This window comes from Melopsittacus undulatus, chromosome 8 (genome assembly GCF_012275295.1).
Source record: "Melopsittacus undulatus isolate bMelUnd1 chromosome 8, bMelUnd1.mat.Z, whole genome shotgun sequence".
NCBI classification, from domain to species: domain Eukaryota; kingdom Metazoa; phylum Chordata; class Aves; order Psittaciformes; family Psittaculidae; genus Melopsittacus; species Melopsittacus undulatus.
In genome coordinates this window covers 19,085,571-19,102,079 of record NC_047534.1, presented here as the reverse complement: position 1 = coordinate 19,102,079, position 16,509 = coordinate 19,085,571, and the positions used below count along the sequence as shown (strand labels likewise).

At 35.8% G+C, this 16,509-nt stretch overlaps 1 protein-coding gene across 1 annotated transcript in view; it reads right to left on the bottom strand.

Moving 5' to 3' along the window:
• Positions 1-935: 935 nt before the first annotated feature.
• The window catches only part of PARVA (parvin alpha), a 66,741-nt gene continuing 51,167 nt past the window's right edge, over positions 936-16,509 (bottom strand). The window contains exons 7-13 of the mRNA XM_005150642.3: positions 15,539-15,597; positions 14,375-14,394; positions 12,923-12,984; positions 12,177-12,245; positions 10,487-10,588; positions 9,675-9,747; positions 936-6,041 (exon numbers count right to left, since the gene is read on the bottom strand). Of these exons, the coding sequence (XP_005150699.1) occupies positions 5,965-6,041; positions 9,675-9,747; positions 10,487-10,588; positions 12,177-12,245; positions 12,923-12,984; positions 14,375-14,394; positions 15,539-15,597 (462 nt within the window). The 3' untranslated portion in view covers positions 936-5,964. The remainder of the gene's footprint in view (positions 6,042-9,674; positions 9,748-10,486; positions 10,589-12,176; positions 12,246-12,922; positions 12,985-14,374; positions 14,395-15,538; positions 15,598-16,509) is intronic.

Sequence of the window (16,509 nt, the reverse complement as noted above, 5' to 3'; positions counted from 1 at the left end):
AATAACTTCCACAGGTGCAGAAAGACATTAAACCCAGGTCGTTCTGGGTGAAGAGACATGAAGAAATTGAGGCAGCCAGCCGACAAGCTTTTTGTTGTACTGCAATATTGGAAGACGAGCAAGTTTACTTGCTCTTTAGGACAAAATCTGTAAAATTCAGGACAAAAGCTGCAAGTACATATGGTGGGGCTTAACACTGTGGATTCTAAGCAGAGATACTTCTTTCCAGCCCTTTTACTTCTAATAGGCTGGGATTGAAGAATGGCATTAAAACTCACCCTTACTGTCCCCTGTTGATTAGGCAGCTCTGCTTGGTGGTTTCAACTCTACAAGCAGATCTAAAGAGCAAACACCTGCTTCTAGATTCATTCCAGTAATTCAGTAGCTAAAAATGTTGATCTGTAGCACTTTAGATGCCTGTATTTTTGACTAGTTCCAAGTTCTGCACTGAAGCGCCTGCATTAAAGAGTCACAATAAAAACAAGTTCATAAAAAAACAGATCTCAAAATCTTCCTAAATGCAGTTATTTTCTGAAACGGATAGTTTAATTTTGATCATTTTAACATTTTACTAAGATTTTGTTAAATCTCAAATTAACAAAATTACGCTGCAGTAAATCGCATTATACCCAGCTGCAATACCACCACTAAAATGTTCAGCACAGTAATTTTAATTAAAGGTATACTTTGCTATTTTGAGTCAAATACAGCATTTTCCCAGCATCCTGCTGTTAATCATTTCAAGCATATGCTTACGCGGCTGTTTTTGCCAACCCACTTTCAGCTGTCACCAGCCCCCACACTAAATAATAACAAACACCTAGTGCACCCACATAGAGGCAACTGAAAATGGGTCTAGAAGCTAAGAGAAAATAAACCATACAGCATTCCTAATTATTTGTCATACATTTTATACTTTGACCCAACATACAGGGTTGATTTTTCAGATGCGTATTTTATTTTATTGTGAATCAAAACAAAGGTTTCAGAAAAAGCGCAGGAAAAATTCAGCAACGGTGTCTCTTACTTACAGGGTACATTAAATATATTCTGTGAAAGCTACTAACTCTGCACTTGAAGGCAACACAGCTTAATTTAAACTAACCATTATTTTCAGATACACGTTAAGAAGCAGATTTTGCAAATATGCTGTTTTTTCATTAGTTCGATATTGAAATTGAAAACCAAATATATTACAGTGAAACATACATTGTTGCAGAGTGCGCAGTATTAAACTGTTAGAAAAGAAAATCTCATTATTGGAAAAGAAACAATCATACAGAAGATATTGTCAAAATACATAAAATCAGCCCTAGTAAATATTAAATTACTCAAAACATCTTTGGAAAAATTGTGGATGCTGAGGTATGCGTAATTTGGGAATTTTGGTGCTGCTATCTCCTTTTTTCATGTGAGACATCAAAACAAAAGATCTTAATTTAAGCTAATTTTAACTTTCTACAAAGGATTTCTTCAGCTTTTAATTGTACTTTTAACTGTAAAAAAAAACAAAACCACACTAATTCTTATAGTAAAATGACAAAAGTCTATTAGATAACAGTGCAGAAAATCTTGCAAGTTATTCAAGGCACTGTTCGTTTTTGCATGCTTTGCACACACACAGGCCATTCATGAAAGCTGTTCTGACAGGAAGACAGGAATAACAAAAACTAGACCTAAAGTATTTAGTGTATTAAATAGCATATATATATATATCTTTCTCTAATGAAATAAATCCCATTACTTTTAAAAGCCATTTTGCTTTACAACACTATAGCTTGCGCTAAGGTGTCTGCTAAATTAATCTGAAACATGAATTTAAAAACATACTTTAAGGAATTAAGTAAGAACAAAAGTCAACCAAGTAGCATTTACCTCAATCAATACAGTCTGCCTGAATGTAAACCATTCTGAAATACTGTAACCCTCTGTAAAACAGAAAGGACCAAATGCTCTGTTGACTTAATGCCACTGGTTCATATGGAGATATGCTGATTGGCAACTTGGTCCACAGTTAGTTGGACTAGATTTGGACCTTATCCAGCACTTGCTGGTCCACTTAAATGCCTGAACTATGCAGCTATAAGGCTGCTGCCCCCCTACAACGGGAAGATATATACTGACTAAGAAACGGAAAGAACTAAATATTCTTTAGTCAGCTCATTTAATAAGAAACTTGGTGCATCTGTACTCCACCAGAAATGCAGAGCAATCAAGTTTTGGACTTTATGTGTGTATCTCAGGTAAAATTATGCAGATTCCTTCAATACTTTTTTTTTCTAGGGCTGGTTTCTTTACAGCAACTAAATACCAGTCAGCTGGGAAAGAAATCTGAAAGAAGATGACTTCATGATATTAGGATTTTAGATAATTATTTTAACTACATCTTTCTGACATACTGTTAAGAATCTGTAGCTGCGCTTTGAAAAAAAAGTAAGTTTTGTGTGGCTGACAGAGCATGCCAGGCTCCATCATTAGGAAAAGAATGCCCATCTCCAATCACAAAACAAATCTGGATACCACATTGCTGGATGCTGTGGATGGATTAGAAATCAGAGAAGCATCGAAACCTCTGTTCTTTTGGCAGTTTCATAATGCCCCAGCAGCAGAAATGTTTACTGTTTGTTATTCAAGGCAGGTTAATATTCTGTGTGGACTCCACTACTTGTGGGCCTTCATGTGACAGAGCACAACAGAGAAGCATACTGGTCTGGTGGATGAGATCCAAATACCACCATTAGATCTTAAGGCAGTGGCTTGGATTCATACTACTTGGTTTTACAGACCTAGCCAAAGCAGTGAGATAGCAGCCTCAAGATTAGAGGCTCCTGCTGGGACCAGGAGAGAAACTGTCCTCTCCAGGTGACTGTTTATATCTTACATGGGCTATGTCTGTTGATCTGGATCTATTTAATCATTTAAAGCAAATATAAATAAAATTAGGATTGACCTAAACCAACTTCTATCTTCATATAAAGAGTGAGGAAAATTCTGCATTCAGCTGTACATCAGTACATCTGCTCTGTATCAAGAATAAAAGTATCACAGGCACCAGCAGAATTTGGCCCAGCTAATTTAACATTTCACTTCCCTGAAGGAAGGTGCTGGCTTACACTGATTGCTGAAGGGCAAACTGTCTGCAGTAGTATTGTATAGTTCTATAATATTCTGTATCAAAGCAATAAATATTAGATATAATCTGTATATTAGATTTCATATTTATCTGATAGCTATTTAAATCTACACTGTCAAAAATATAAGCAATGACCCACTCCTACATGGCAGCATATACTATTTGTGTGAATGTGTTAAAACTATCACATGGGCCTATATTTACATAAGACACTCTCATTTATACAGTAGATTTTAATTTACATAAATTCTTACCATAGGATAGATAACTGTGTAAAGCTTGGATATTATTTGTTTCTACGATTCTGCATAATTACATTTCAGCATGAGAATTCTATCATTTTGTCTCATTTTTATGTTTTTTAAGGATAGAAAACAGAGCCTGATAGACTTCAAAATCTCTAAAACGTTATACCAATATAGCACAGGAACACTTACTTTCAAGTCCAGACAAAAAATAGTTTCATTGCTCCTAACTTTTTTCCTTTACATATATAAATCTTCTTTTTAAAGCAAGTGCATTCCTGAAAACAAGGGCAATCAAAATGTTTTAGCATTGTTGAGATGTAAAAGAGTGTTCAGTTGAACATGATCTGCAGAAAAATATCATACATGTTTTTAATTAACTATTACAATTACTACAGTCTAGGTGCAGAAATTAAAATCGTACATTAAATAAGCTGAAACTGCTGCTGGTCTCAGTTTGCTCAAAAAATATGGTTGTTTGATTCCTACTGTTTTGCTTTGTTTCTCAGGTATTAAAGATCTAATCAAAACACGTTCATTTTTATGGAGGTCAAAGTGTCCAGTTATTTCCCTCTGTAAAAGGCAAATAATTGTTAATTTTCTGTGCCTCTAATTTCAGAAATACAGAGGTAACAAAATATTTTAATAAAGATATTTAAAAAGTTTGTAACAATCAGATAACAATTTCTGAGTTCAGAGAACATTCAGATATTGTCCTCTGAACTATATATTGACTTTCCTTTGCTAAAGTTGATATATACTTCTCAGAAGAATAATTTCTGTAGTATTTGTTAGTGTTCATTATGAGTATTCATTATGGATGCAGCTTTGAGCAACCTGGTCTAGTGGAAGGTGTTCCTGCCCATGGCAGGAGGTTGGAACCAGATGAGCTTTAAGGTCTCTTCCAACTCAAACCACTCTATGATTCTGTGATTAAAGACAGAACGTAACGGCTTGTCCTCCTTTTTTGCTAATGTTGGACTGGAAAGCTCTACATTAAAAAAGCCCTGGAAAATTGAAAAATATGTAATGCTTTATACAGTAAGTAACATATAGCTGTTACTGGCTGCTCTTGCCAGCACTGCATTTCTACAGATGAACAGACCCAAGGGCTGACAGACTGCTTTCCGTTTTACCTATATCAGTTGTCGTAACTGGATGACTATTAACAAGTCTTCTTCCTGCCTTGAACAGTCCAAGGATTTCTGAACAGCCATCCAGTAATTCCTGTCTAAGGATGTTCTTCCTTATTGTGTAACCCAGGATCCCAAGAATCTGTGGTTGCATTGGCTTACTTCTTAGAGTATCTAACATCAAGACTTCCAGCAGACGACTATTTTACTCTTCAACTTATGCCAGCACAGTTTCTGATTATAAAGGCAGTCTCCATCATCTTCTTTATGGAAACATAATTGGTGCTTGATATCTGTCTATGGCAAGAATCAACTCCCATTTCTCTTTCCTGTCTTTGTTTAAGCTAAAACTAAACAGATAATAGCTTATACTTGGTCATGATTAGACAAAAGTATTCTTTATAGTTGTGTAAAAATGACCCCAAAAACTTACATTGTAATGGAATCTTTGCAGATGGGAGTAGTTTTGACCAAAAAGCAGTGCTTTTGTAACTGAAAGGCTACAAGAATGTTTCAAGAAAATGAATCTGCCTTTTTTTGTGTTGGACATTACGCAGCAAAATACATTCATCATAAATTCAAACAAAGGGACAAATTCAAATCCTACTTAGCAATAAATCTAAACTTACAACCTGTTAATCCTGTGTTTAAACTACTAAATAAAAATCAAACCATTCTTTTATTTTCTAATGCTACACAGTAATACAAATATTATAGAGAAACTATATTATATAATGTGTTTTCCTGAAACGTGTACTTTGTAAAAAAGACCTCTTGAACAAAACCAAGTGCCAAGCTGCAAAGCGTGCTTATGTGGAATGCTCAATAACACATAGTTAAAGCAGAGCATCACATTATAGTAAGTCTGAAGGAATGAGTAGCCACTTCAGTTTATACCACTAAAATTCAAGCCTAATAGCACTGGAAATATAAATCAATCAGGTTAAGTGCTTGAAAAAGTATCTTTTTAGCTGTGATGTGAACAAGAGTATTTAACTGGCTTTCCCCGTGCATATTTCTCACTAGAATGCAACTGTCTTATCAAGGATAGAAAATATTGTTCCCCTAGACTTGAAAATACATACGTAAAAAATATTAAAATAGCTACTCAGTACAGAATCTTTCCATGATTTGCTTCAAATGATGATTTGAACTAAAGTTACTATATCTTTTTTCCATTGTTTCTCCACCTACTACAAAACAGTGTGAAGACAGTTATTACTAAGACATTAATTCTCCCAGAATATACCCAAATACCTTTCTCCCAACCTTTTTTCTTCATTATTAGTTTTAAATCTACTATAAAAATAGTAGTGCATGAATAAGCAATTAAAAATGCTTCAGATAAATGGTTCAGTTCCTTTTCAGATAAAGATGCAGAGGAATACTGATGAAGATATGCTAGTTATGATGTTTTCTTTGTTAACACTCCTTCATGACCCAAATCAATTCTTCACTCCACGTTCCTGTATTTGGTAAACAAATTGTACAGCACTCTCAGTGTAGACTTCAAGTCACAATTTACAATATCTAGAAAATAAAAAGGGAAAAATAATTAGGAACTTCATTAGCTCAAAACATTTTTCAGAAAAAGTGCCTATCCTCTATTTCCTTTCCTTGCTCAGATCCATATCCATGAACATTAGAATCACAAGTATAGTAAGAAAGAGTAGGGATATAAACAAAGTAAAGCTTTTAAACTGGTAACTCAAAAATCATTATTTCAACCACTTTTTGTTAGGTATACAAATAGCTAATGGTGCTGATACAGAAATGCAACCAAGGTTTAGATACCCATGAGACAAATTGTGTCTAGGTTTACACATATTTACATTACTGAACCTTCAGTTAATTGCAGCTGGAAAGTAAGTGTTCTGAACAAATAATGAGACATGAACCAATGGAACTCTTACATTAAGAGTTGCAGAATTTGCATTCTGGGTTGCAACATCCTTTAGTAGGACTAATTTCAGCAAGACAGCTAGAGGCAAGTTTAAATTTTCTGATGGATCTAAAGAAGCTAGATACACAAGTCTCCCTTCTGAAAATGCTTTAGGTTAGCTGATGTACATGGCCTTAGAAACTCCATGTCTAAAGTAAAGGAGTTACATGAAACAAAAAGCTGATGAATACTTTCTGTTTCAAAGAGTTCTTGAGAAAGTCAATGCTATTTCACAAGAAATCTATAAAACAAACTGACAAGTACTATTGCAGCAGTTTATGCCAGTGCTTCAAGGAATACTTAGTCTCAAACACGAACTTAGAATTGCCCTCAGAAAGAACAGAATAGAGCAAACAGAATTTGAATTAGAATTGTCCTATGACTTTTGACTCTACAGGAATTCAATCTCCTAATTTTGGTTCTTGGAATTGGTCATGAAAGTGTAAAGCAGATGGTGTCTCATTATCTTCAAAACCTCCAAGCAGGCCTAGTAAATTGTGTATATAGTCATCAGATGGTTCTACCATTATATTTCACAGCACTGATATTTCTCATAGAGTGTGAAGGGGCTATATATTGAAGAATGAATCCAATCAAATCTGTGCATGCTGTCCCAAAGCATTGAAGGGCTAAAGATATCAACTACATGTCAAACTGACATCCACAGACAAAGGGTTAAAGCACTCAAACCTAGATTTTATGCTGAGTTTGTGTACGGTCATGAAACCATGGCCACATGGTTTTGTGGCTCTTAATTAAATCAAATCAAAACTGCTTGGTATAAAAGAAAATGCCAAAAGCTAGAGGAAGGGCATACTGCTCCCACAGCATCAAGTTATACTCTGCAATACTGTTTGCCTGTAACTCCAGAAGTTTCCTTTTCAGGCCAGCAGCAAGCCGCAGAACACCTTCCTTTCCTAATACAGAATGTCAAATGAATAAAGAGATAACTTTGATAGGTCTTTGCAAAGTTACCAGAGGACTTCACTGCCACAACAGAATTCTGCAGAAAGCTCCAAACTAAAAAGCAGCATGCTCTCAGAGAAAGATGAGTTATTTTCATTGCTACAGGTGTTTGACCTACATATATAACATTTTACTGATTGCAGTTTTCAAAAAGAGAAACCTGACTTTGATGTACACATTTCAAGAAGTAATCTGAAAAAAGCTGAAACTGGAAGTGTATTCATTATAGACTCAGTAGATTAATATTCTGGCCCTTTTTAAAGTAAAAGGTCACAGAACGCTTTTTAATACCTTTTCAATTATACTGCAAATAACCCAAATAAACTGTTGACCCCATAAAAATCATTGGTTTTCATACTCATTTATTTAACCACATTCTTTTTTCCACTAGATATGTTTTTCATATTCTAAAGCACTTTTCAGCATATTTTTTCCTCAAGAACCTCAAAGAAACAGTGTAGGAATTTAAAGAGTATTTAGTACACACATTTAGGGTAAGATCCTTTTCAATATGCTTTTGCTCACTGGAAATTTTAAGTACGGGCATTGTGCCCAGTGTAACAACACATAAAACAGATGTGTTTTTCCATTCACATTGGGCAGGAAGTTTCATATTAAGCATTTCAATAATTGCACAAGAAATGTCTTATATATGCTGAAATATCCTTATGGCTTGATTTATACTGGAAAAATTAGCTGTCCCCTAGAGCAATAAATACCTGAAAAATTAAATGCCATAGGAATTTTAAACCTCCATGGGGAGTAAGGGATCACAGATACTCTCTGTTTTACTTGGATCCCTAGATTTCACTATTTCCCTCTTCTCTATTTCAAACATAAAAGTTTGTGATAGTCACCACTGGTTTAGTTAAGTATGACTGTGGACAAGAACTCAAGCAATCACAAGAAGGGAAAAGACAGGCTGTGTAGGTGCGGATTAAATGCCCAGCAGAATAGGTTCAATCCTGAGACATATTTATTTTGTATGTGTGTACATCTACTGCTGTTATGATGTGGAAGCTGGGAGGAATGGAAAATAAGCAGAATAGAGCAGAACTTGATTCAGTGATGTGTGCCTGAATCTCCAGAGGGCCATTGCTATTAGAAGTAAAACTGAGCATTCACTTCTATCAGCTCCTCAGAGAATGACAACCCGATATTATGGGAGGGAAAGACTGTGCATCACAGAATGTGAATCTGTAATGGGTCTTGAAAGCACATTTATTTTTACTGTTGTGGCAGGTAAACAGCAGAAGCCTAGTTACCACCCCTGTTGGGAAGTGTGAAGCAGAAGCTACATGTCCAGCTCCTCCATGATAAGAAGTGGCAAGTGCTTAGGGGAGGAACCACAAGAGTACCCTATAGCATGGTGAATCAAGAGCTCTATATCTAGCCTAAAAGACTGGATTTAAACCCTAATTTATATGGGCAAAGAGGAGTGCAGCCCTGGTCCTGCTAAAGTCAGCTCAAACCCTTCATCTTCCCCCAAGGCACTTTACTTTCAGTTTCCAGCTCCAAATATAATTTAAATATCTATCATTAGGTCCTGCATTCAAAGGCTCTTACGGGAACATTTGCAATTCCTTATCCACAGTACCTACTTATTTTAGAATCATAGAATCATAGAATAGTTAGGGTTGGAAAGGACCTTAAGATCATCTAGTTCCAACCCCCCTGCCATGGACAGGGACACCTCACACTAAACCATATCACCCAAGGCTTCATCCAACCTGGCCTTGAGCACTGCCAGGGATGGAGCATTCACAACCTCCCTGGACAACTCATTCCAGTACCTCACCACCCTAACAGTAAAGGATTTTTCCCTTATATCCAATATAAACCTCTGCTGTTTAAGTTTCAGCCCGTTTCAATCCATTGTGAAAAATTTGTAAATTACACTGGAATACCTGAGGTTTGCTATGAAGATGCAGGGTGGGGGAAAAGGGAGCAACTGGAGCAATTCGTATCTGCTAGTTACACCATTCACAGCTGTATTCTTTTTCTTTAAGTGAATATCTGAGTATTACTGCATATGTTTGGTCATGCAAATATTATCCTGGCCATTCAAGAAAGGAAGCCTTGCAACACTTGAAAGTGTATCTAACAGCCATTTGAAATACAGTTACCTAAGTACTTCAAAATATATATTGACTTTCACTCTTTGTTTAATGTTTTAACCACTGTTTAGCTACACCATAATCCTATGAGATCCACTGCAAATTTTTAAAAAGGTATAAAAAAAGTAGAATAGATACCTTCTGGTCTTGGCTTTGGTTTTTCCAATCCACCATCCTGCATTAGCTCAAATGCAAAGGATACATTGAGGACCTAGTAATGCAATAAAGGTATTCATTATTGTGAACTATATACAATATAGGATAAATGGTCAAAACAAAATTTATTTAAAGCTGCAGACCCAGATGCTAAGAAAATAAAAATAGTCAGGACTCTGTATATCAATGGCAGATCTGGTCTGTGGAATCCAGAGAATCCATTGCTTTATTGTTTTCTGGGTGGTGATGGTGGTTTCAGAAACATAAAAGTAATTGAAAAATAACATGTGGACTAATATTACCCATACAAAAGTTAGCTACAAGCAAGAACAGCCCACCTCCTGAAAGTCTGAAAATTGGAACATGATGGCCCATGAAGCACTCTTGTCTTGAATAGACAGCTGAATTGCCTGGATAGCAACAGACATTCGGGTAATAGTTGGTCTTAAAATGATAGATTGTACATATATGCTCTCATGCTTCCAAAAAACATTAAAACTTTCAAATATTAAATTCTTGGAGTCTCAACACAAAAACCCAGTTCAGTCATCAATTCATGTGTATAATTTTTTTCTACACTTAATGAAGACTAAGTGTGGTTCAGTGCATCACAAAATGGTTGCCAGAATCAGTTCTTACTTGCCAACCTCCCCATTATTAACATAATTTTCCCTTTTATTTGTGATAAGCATTAATACTGAGATCTTAGAAATGCAAACTTATGCAGAAAAGTCTGTGTCTATTTGACATGCTTATATATGTACGTTTTCAGCAGAAAAATGAAATCTAATTACCTTTTGTTCAAAGCTATCAGGAGTCAAGAAAAAGCTATGCAGAGGAACAAAATAGCCTTCTAGGAGACCCATTAGCAGGACTAAGTACACACCATCTGCAAACTGTAAAACAGACATTTCTCAGGACATTTACTGAAGAGTAACTCATTGCTTTGCTTAATGAACAAGATATATATTGTCTAATGCAAAACTGTCAACAAAATACTAATACAAATATTTTAAATTGCTACAAAAAGATTTCATCTCACTTCTTTGATTCCTCTTATTCAGTTAGTACATTCTGTTATGTCTTCTCCAAAATTGACCTAATGCTAAAATACACATGCAGAATAAAGTTCCTGGAAAGAAAGATTGTCAGTAGCTTTGAGGTATGCTTTTTCTTTCTATTCAACTAGTTGCAGGGAATCAGAACAGCCACCTTTCAAGCTCTCAAACAGCATGCATTCCCTGAGCACAGAGAAGTAGAATGGAGGTGCAACCTCATGGCTGCACTTAAATCCAGTACATTGGAGGAAATAAAGGAACACCTTCATCCATGTTATGTAAGTCTGTGTCAACCTAATTTTAAGTGTAATTACAGATGGAAGATATGTAATTGCTATATGCTAATTTCTATCTAAAAAAATAGCAAAAAGATTTTGATAAAGGCCTCTCATTCTTACCCCTGTGGCATTAGGTCTATCAGGGTACTGAGGGTTCCTCATAATCAAACTGGGTTATCTGAAGCAACCCATCACCTTCCCGTAGGTAGGCAATTTTCTTTCAACTGAAAGGAATACAATCTCTCATCTCAGGGAATACTGTTTCAGATAAATGATTAAGGGGTTTCTAGCCACATTTGAATAAATATTTTTTTCCAAAGCAAATACTGCAACAAGCAGGCAAAAGGAACACATTTCTGAAAGCCCTTACATATTATTTCCATCTGAGGCATACCTTTGAAAAATCTCTACGAGACTGATAGCTATTTAAATAAACCAGAAATTCTTAATAACATGAATCAAGACATAAAATAAAGCCTGTCCTGAAGTCACCTGGGTTTTTTTGATACCATCCTTCCTGTCTGACCTTGTAATTTGCTTATGAAAACTGCTGCAGTTGTTCACATGGGGTGGTATTAATACAGCAGGATTAAGCTTTTCTTTTAGCTTCTTTTCAGCCAGTTTAGCAGCTGAGAACAAGACAGAAGACCATGTACCACATTATTTCTGTGGTGCAATCAAGCCTGCAGTCCAACTCTACAGCTGCCTATACACTTGAGTAGCTTTACTCTCAAGAACGTGTCTTACTGAATAGAGTCATTGTAATCCCATACGATTGCGTGCTTATGTGAAGGTAGGCAGGAAACAACTGTTCAGCTTGATGCTGGATCAAATCAAGCGGACAGAGTTCTTTCCTGACTGAAACAAGCACAGGTTTTGCTTACAGCACTTGGCAGCACCCAAGAGGTAGCTTATGTTAATTAATTTTTATGCTAATGGAAGCGCAAAACAGTTTCAGAAAAATTAAGCTGCCCAATTGGTGATGGTCTTCATCACACAAACATATTTAGAAATGAAGGGTTTCCTGCTGAAATAACATCTTAGAGCTCAATCAATACTAACTCAATGAGATTTCTGGATAAGATACAGGGCATAGTGCACAACAGTGCAACTATCCCTCCCTTTTATGAGAGGCTGTAAAATCCTACCTGAGTCTCCAGTTCAGTGACCTCCAAGTTCAATTTATTCAGATGCTTGTTCACGAAGGTGATGAGAGTCTGAAATATGAAAACAATGTACTGAAAGCCTATTCAGTAGAGCAGCAGCTCAACACATGCAGTATGAACTCCACTCAAAAGAGAATCTGCATGAGCAAAGAGACTGCAACACAATTTTCAAGTTTTAAAATTTAAATAGAACATTAAAAAAAACTTTTTTTTTTCTTCTGAGATTGAAGAACAGAAATAAAATGATTGTGATGTATATAATAAAAACACTGTTAAAACATAATAATTCTTAAAAAAAAAACAAAAACCCTGCAGCGGACTATAGGGAAGTGGGTAATTGGACTCCACTCAAATCTGACAGCAGCCAAAACACTCTAGGTCAGATCCCTGGCAGTTGTAAATGGGACACCTCTTTAGCATCAGTATACTCAATCTACCAGGCAGGTTCTACTTAACATACACTTTATGAGAATATCTTTTTGATGGAACCATTGATAACTACATGCTGTTCTGTGTTCCAAAGTTAAGTTTATGCTGCTAAATATTACTAAAAAGTAATATTATAATAACGAATTTGTATATTTGTTTAAGCATAAAGCTTAATTGTATTTAATGTATGCAAACTATGTCAATTATGTATTATATACATACACACTCACTACATATGTAGAAACAGATCCACACAAACATGCACACATCATGTATTTTGAAAATTAAAACTTTCCAACCTTTTTCACTACATTGAGCTTGTCCGGAGCATGGTCAAATAAAGTGTCAAATGCGTCTCTTTCTGAAAAACATTCAGAGATATTAATATCCTGAGCAGCAGTTGTCCATCCAAATGCAGAATAAACGCTTATTAAGGCACATATTGTTTGAGACAACACAGTCAGGAAGAGGTTTATTTATAGCCTCTTCGTATTCCAAGTACCATGTATTTTGCATACTGCTTTTTTGCTATAAGCTGCTAGGAACTTACTCTCTATTATTTACAAAAAAGCATCATTTTCAATTATGATTTGGATTACCCAATAACACTGTTTCTTAGAGATTAACAAATAATGGTATCATAATGCATAAAACCTTAATCAGACAGAAACAAGGAGCTAAATAACCAAATCTTTTTTTTTTGCAGAAGGACTTGAATTCACATCTAAAGTTAGTACATTTACATAGGAAGATTTTCACAATGGGCCACTGACTGCATTGTGATGTGCTGTATTATAAACCACCTCAAGCAAGCCTCTTAATTACACAGCTGCAATACAATCCTTTGTATAGATGTTTTGGGGCCATTCTGATATGCAATTTAGGACATAATCAGCAGGACAGGCAACCTAGGGTAGCATGACTGGAGTGCTACCATAGCCACCTTCTGAAGAAAACAGAAAAAATAATAAATATAAAAAGGCACCAGAGCTTTTTCTGAGCAATTTCCATTTTGACTATCACCTGAATGATAATGACTGACTCTATGAAAAGCTACATTCATACTCCTCAATAGTATGAAAGCTGGATCCAAAAGCTTTTGTAGAAGGTACACTTTATACGGAGAGTGCTCTGGGATATCACTGGGAAAAGAAGGTTATGCATGCAGCCTTTTAGATCAGCTCTAAGGCAGCTACTGAAATACTACAAAAAGCAAATGCTAAATTTTGGTGGGACTCCACCTAAGCTTCTCAGATACATGTTTTCTGTTAGCCAGGTCTCTGGCTAGTCTCACTACTTGCAGTAAGACATACTAGAAGCAGGAACTTGTGTGGTGTTTAGGCCTGCTGAATAATGACTCAAAGTCATTAAAGTGTAAGCAAGTAATGCATGCAAGAATGCCAACAGGTTCACCAGCTGGTTTATGATAAGACATCATTTCATATTATGCTGTGAACATATGACCATTAATACTATTACAGTAATGTTACAGAGGTTAAACCACAAAGCACCTGCAAATTAACACGTGCTGAAAAGCAATGAAATGTGTTTTAAAGATGGTCAGACTGATTTTTATGCTTTGTTTCCTTTTGTTAACTGCCACAATAGCCTGTGGTGCATATATTTATATATTTGCCAGAGCAACTTGAAATCCTTTGCTTCCTTGCAGTTTGAGCAAAGTGGCCACCCATTGCAGAACTAATGTTTACCTTGGCAGCCTTTAGAAAAAGAAAATAACCAAATGTACTTACCATGCCTTCCTGATAATGCCCTATGAAAAACAAAAAGAACAAAACACAGTTATATGTAATACACTTGCAGACATTGTGCTGCAAAAGACAGCATCATACATGGCCAAATCTTCAGCTTGTTGAATGCTGGAGAAGATTAACAGAATTAAGAGAACCTTTATCAAGTCACTCCAACTGAGATTCTGGATTAGTCCACAGTCCATCAGTTTAATATCTCCTGGCTTCACTAAAGTCTCATGGGAAACCAGACCCCAGATATCCTACTATTGAACTAAATCAACACATAGAATCATAGAATAGTTAGGGTTGAGTGAAGGTGGCTTCTTCATACTGATTTTTTGAAAACATTTCCATTTGTTTTTAAGATGCATTTACCAAACCAACTACAATTTCAGCCAAAACAATGCTTGAACTTGGTTCTTAAAACTGCAGGATTTTCCTGCAGTTGATTCCTTATATAACTAGTACACATAAGGAAATCCATAAAGATTAATAATAAGTCAATAGTCTGGTTTCTCTTCATTCCATTAAAAACTAGGATATTCTATTATTGCTTTCTGTTGATTTGGAATAGCTTTTGTGTTACAAATTGTTTGGTCAGATGCCATCTACAGGTCTTAATACCATCAATTTAAATCTCCAAAACACCTAGATATAGTCATACAACATGCCTTTTTGAAATAATCTAGTTCCCTATCAAATAAATACCAACATAAAAGAATGAAGCATATCTTCCTTGCTTGTTTGAAGGACTTTTGAATAATAAGGAACAGAATAAATACAGAAATAAATTAATAGAAGATAAATATAAAGTAGAGCTTTTGTGTATCGTCCCTCTGTCTCCTCTTTACCATGGTTTCCTGCTTTTAGTTCCCTAGCTTTGTATTTCATAGAATCACAGAATCATAGAATAGTTAGGGTTGGAAAGGACCTTAAGATCATCTAGTTCTAACCACCCTGCCACGGGCAGGGACATTTCCTCACCCTTTTGTATTTTTAGATGCATGTTTGCAGCTCTTGAAAAGGCTAAAATAGAGCCACTGGCTGATACATCATCTTCCCTGGAACCCCAATACCAAAATCTAAATATCAGCAAATGTTCGAATTTCTGAGACACATCTGTGTTCAATTACTGAACTGTTGGCAAAAGTGGTGTTGACATACTCAGTGTTACCAGTTATTTCCTCTTGGATTTGTCGAGACTGGAGGATTCCTTCTCGTTTCTGGAAAAAATAAAAAAGTAACATTTTTCACTGTAAAGTTTAATGCTTAGGGTACAGTAAAAAAATTATTTGTGATCCACAAACATAATTAGATGAGAAACCTGCAAAATAAGAACTTTTTAAAACAAACCTACAGCAACAGATTATTTCACTTTGCAAGTACTTCGGAAAAATCTTTTGTAAATTAACAAGAAACGTGAAAACTCCACCTGTGGAAGGAAGTATTTCTTTTCCTTTCTCCATTGTTCTTAATTCACTTTTATTCTAAAGGCCCCAATTCAGCAAGACATTTTGAAACACCTAAAAACATATGTAAGTATTTTAGTAGAGGCACGTCTAGGTGAGTTGAATTAAACCTTGTATTTCAATGAACAGCTTGGCAGATGGTGCCCATGCTTCCCTTTCACAAAATTCTTGCTCCCAGCCTATCAGTTCGTTCTGTTCATACATTTTCTCTCTTGCCTCAGTGGTTTCCTTTTCTGACTTCTCTCCACAGAAAGAGCTTTTTTTGCTTGTGATGGAAAACCAAAATGGAGGATAATCTATTCATAGTGTGCTCCAGATCCTAGTCCTTCTTGGTGTTAATACATGCATTGACTCCAATGTCCCTCAGATTCAAGAAGCCCTTCATACATGGTGGTGAGTGGCTTGTGTCTAAAAGCTGTACACAAAATGGCAGAAGCCAAGTCAAATGGTTGCTATTTGAGTCAGTTGGAAAATGAATGAGTTTAAAAAATTTGACATTGTTTCCAGTGTGCTGATCATAGTCATCTGTTGTCAGTGTAAATACTGCACATATGTTTTGCCTCTCTTTGTGTTCTCTCTGTTAATTCTATTCACTGGAATTAGTAAGATTTTGCAATACAGAAAGAAGAGCTGGGCAAATGCTGACGACTTCATATAAAGTCTAGA